The sequence below is a fragment of the Bison bison genome, unplaced genomic scaffold (genome assembly GCF_000754665.1).
Source record: "Bison bison bison isolate TAMUID 2011002044 unplaced genomic scaffold, Bison_UMD1.0 scf7180017858523, whole genome shotgun sequence".
Classification (NCBI taxonomy): domain Eukaryota; kingdom Metazoa; phylum Chordata; class Mammalia; order Artiodactyla; family Bovidae; genus Bison; species Bison bison.
Window position 1 is genome coordinate 10,790 of NW_011489095.1, and position 2,802 is coordinate 13,591.

The 2,802-nt window shown below is 42.9% G+C and overlaps 1 protein-coding gene across 1 annotated transcript in view; it reads left to right on the forward strand.

Moving 5' to 3' along the window:
- The window catches only part of LOC104979710 (mediator of RNA polymerase II transcription subunit 14-like), a 13,775-nt gene that overhangs the window by 3,128 nt on the left and 7,845 nt on the right, over positions 1–2,802 (forward strand). The window contains exon 2 of the mRNA XM_010828186.1: positions 1,291–1,317. Within this exon, the coding sequence (XP_010826488.1) occupies positions 1,291–1,317 (27 nt within the window). The remainder of the gene's footprint in view (positions 1–1,290; positions 1,318–2,802) is intronic.

Genomic DNA, 2,802 nt, shown 5'->3' on the forward strand with positions numbered 1-2,802 from the left:
AGAAGGGGATGCAGACAGCAAAACCTATCCTTTGTCCCTGAAATGATACCACCTCTGGCAGGAAAAGATCCTTTTAGGGTCTCTGGGACAAGGGGCAAGACCTGAAACAATGATTCCTGTTCTTTCTGCCCCCGAAGACTCTGCTCTGCTCTTTTTCTCTCTCTCTCACACATGCACACAAGCATCCGTGGTTCTCATTGTCTCCTCTCTTAAGGACAAGGGAGAGTTCTCAAGGAGTGTCTTCTGAGTCTTTCACAGGCATAGGAACTTGGCAGCAACTGCTTTTACTTACAGTCTTATCATAATAAGGCCTTAATTTTTGCTTCATCCTCTGATCTGCTGGCCCTTCCAACTCCTACCCAGTTTCTTTTGTCACTTGAATCATAACTTGAGCTTCCATCCCACTGTCTACGCTAAGAACTGTAGGTAACTGTAAGCCAGAACTCATTTTAATAGTTCCTCTTCCTTGTACCGTGAATCTCTGGAGGTGGTTTTAGTTTCTCTGCACCTGTGGCATGTCAGTGGGAAAAGAGCATCTTAAATGGTTCAGTATGTGTTCTTCAAGAATGGATCCAATGTAGGGGAGGCTTTAGAGTTCAGGCTTTTGAATCTTGAACCGTGGAGAATGTGGTGATTAGGAAGCAGATCAGGACCTTTCTAAGCATCAGTGGATATGAAAGTGTTAAATGGTATAGTTTATCAGGGAAATGGTGACATTGGTTGCTGGCTGTCAGTACTGCAGAACTAGCAAAAAAGAAATCAACATTTTCCTGGAGCTGTTTGAAAATAATCTTATGCATCTCACCAAGCGACATCATAATTGCTGTATAATCCTTGGCTGACACTGGCCCTTTCCCATGCCTAGCTTAACCCACCATAACAAAGCATGAGGGGACTGGTGCTTGGAAGCAAGGTTCTGTTGAATCTAGAGAGGCTCGCGACTAAGTAGTACCTTGTATTCATGACCATTTGGTCTTAAAAGAAGATTTTCTTTGACTTCTCTGTGATGTAGTGTGCTAATAAGACTTGGGCTTTTTTTTAATGTTTGAGGTTCGTGCAGTATCTTTTGAAGAACTTTGAATGGAGAGAAATGTTCCTTTGTTAGTTTTTCCTTTGTAGTTATATCACTGAAAACTTAGAAAAGTTATGAGTGGAGCCGCATAAGCCTATAGTGGCTATTTGTCCAGTTTTTCTGAAATGCTAAATTTTAATAGAGTAAAAGTAAAGGCCATAATCATACTTTGATGAAGATGTGCATATATTTAGTCAACTTCTTTTTTTTCTTCTTAGGCTGCCAAGGAAATCTGATGTGGAAAGGTGAGTATGAAAAAAACCTTAAATCTGTGTTGATATATCTATGAGTGAGTGAGTAAGTGTATGTGAGTGTGAGAGTGAGTGTGGGGGCAGATATGTGTAGGTATGGGTAGTAGGATTGTGGACCGGGAACCTAGGCCCAGAGAGCCTAGGGTGACTTCTCACAGCATTTGTTTAAGACGCCCTGGGAAGTGTAATTTCCGTATCCTTGACAGTTCTTGGTATGTGGCCAGCTCTGGACCTTGTCTTCTAGAAACTGACCAGGTCAAGTGCCTCAGGGGGTAAAAGATGCAGAAGATAGAGAACTAAATGGAGATAGCTGGTTGGTCATTTCTCATTTTCTACAGTGGTGCTGCTACTGCTACTGCTAAGTCGCTTCAGTTGTGTCCGACTCTGTGCGACCCCCGTAGACGGCAGCCCACCAGGCTCCCCCATCCCTGGGATTCTCCAGGCAAGAACACTGGAGTGGGTTGCCATTTCCTTCTCCAATGCAGGAAAGTGAAAAGCGAAAGTGAAGTCGCTCAGTTGAGTCCGACTCATAGTGACCCCATGGACTGCAGCCTACCAGGCTCCTCTGTCCATGGGATTTTCCAGGCAAGAGTACTATTAGATATCTTTGGAGAATGGACATTTGCCTACTGCTATTACTGATTTATAGTTAAGAGAATTTTGATTCAGTTGGAGGTTGGGGCTTAAGACATAACTAAATGCTAGTTCATTTCCACAGTCCAAGGGAACAAGATAAATTAAGGTTTGAAAGATATCAGGTGATGGAGATTTTAATTGTGGCTACAGTATAGTCTACTTGACTCTATCTTTGGCACTACTTACACTCCTTGGTTGATCTTTTTTTAAATACCAAATCACTTGGGTGAATTTTAGCATTGTTAGTGACTATGCTCCACCCCCCACTCCCAATGACCTTTTTGATAGAATTCGACAGAGATCGAAAAGATAGAGGTAAATGGGACCTCTACCTTGAAGTATACCTGTGTTATGGTTTGGCTGGTCCATTTTAAAGGAAGGAAATGAAAATCGGGATGTGTTCTGTCCACTCTGGGGTAGAAAGGGAAACTGGGCCTTGGAGAACCAACTCTTGCTGCCTGTCACCCGAGACAGCGTGGTGTCAAGGAAAAAAACATGTAAAAGTAGTTTACAAAAGGGTGTGTCTCCTTTCCAGTAGAGGAGCTCATCTGGCAAATGGAGTTCATAGTAGACAAATATATTTGCTTTGGGAGAGGAGAGGAGACCTCACTTCCTCTGTAAGCTGTTGCTGAGTTAAGAGTGAGAGCACAGATGCTCCCAGCACTGAGGGACTGCAGATGTGAGTGTACATTTAGCATTTCTGCATGTCCCAGTCTTGCCTGTGATGCACTCTCCTTGTTTTATCTCTAAGGATCCTTCACAGATATTGGCAAAGAGTCATAATTTTATCAGTGTCCTGGATTCTTTCTACTACCAGTAATCATATTGCAGGCTGAATCTTCA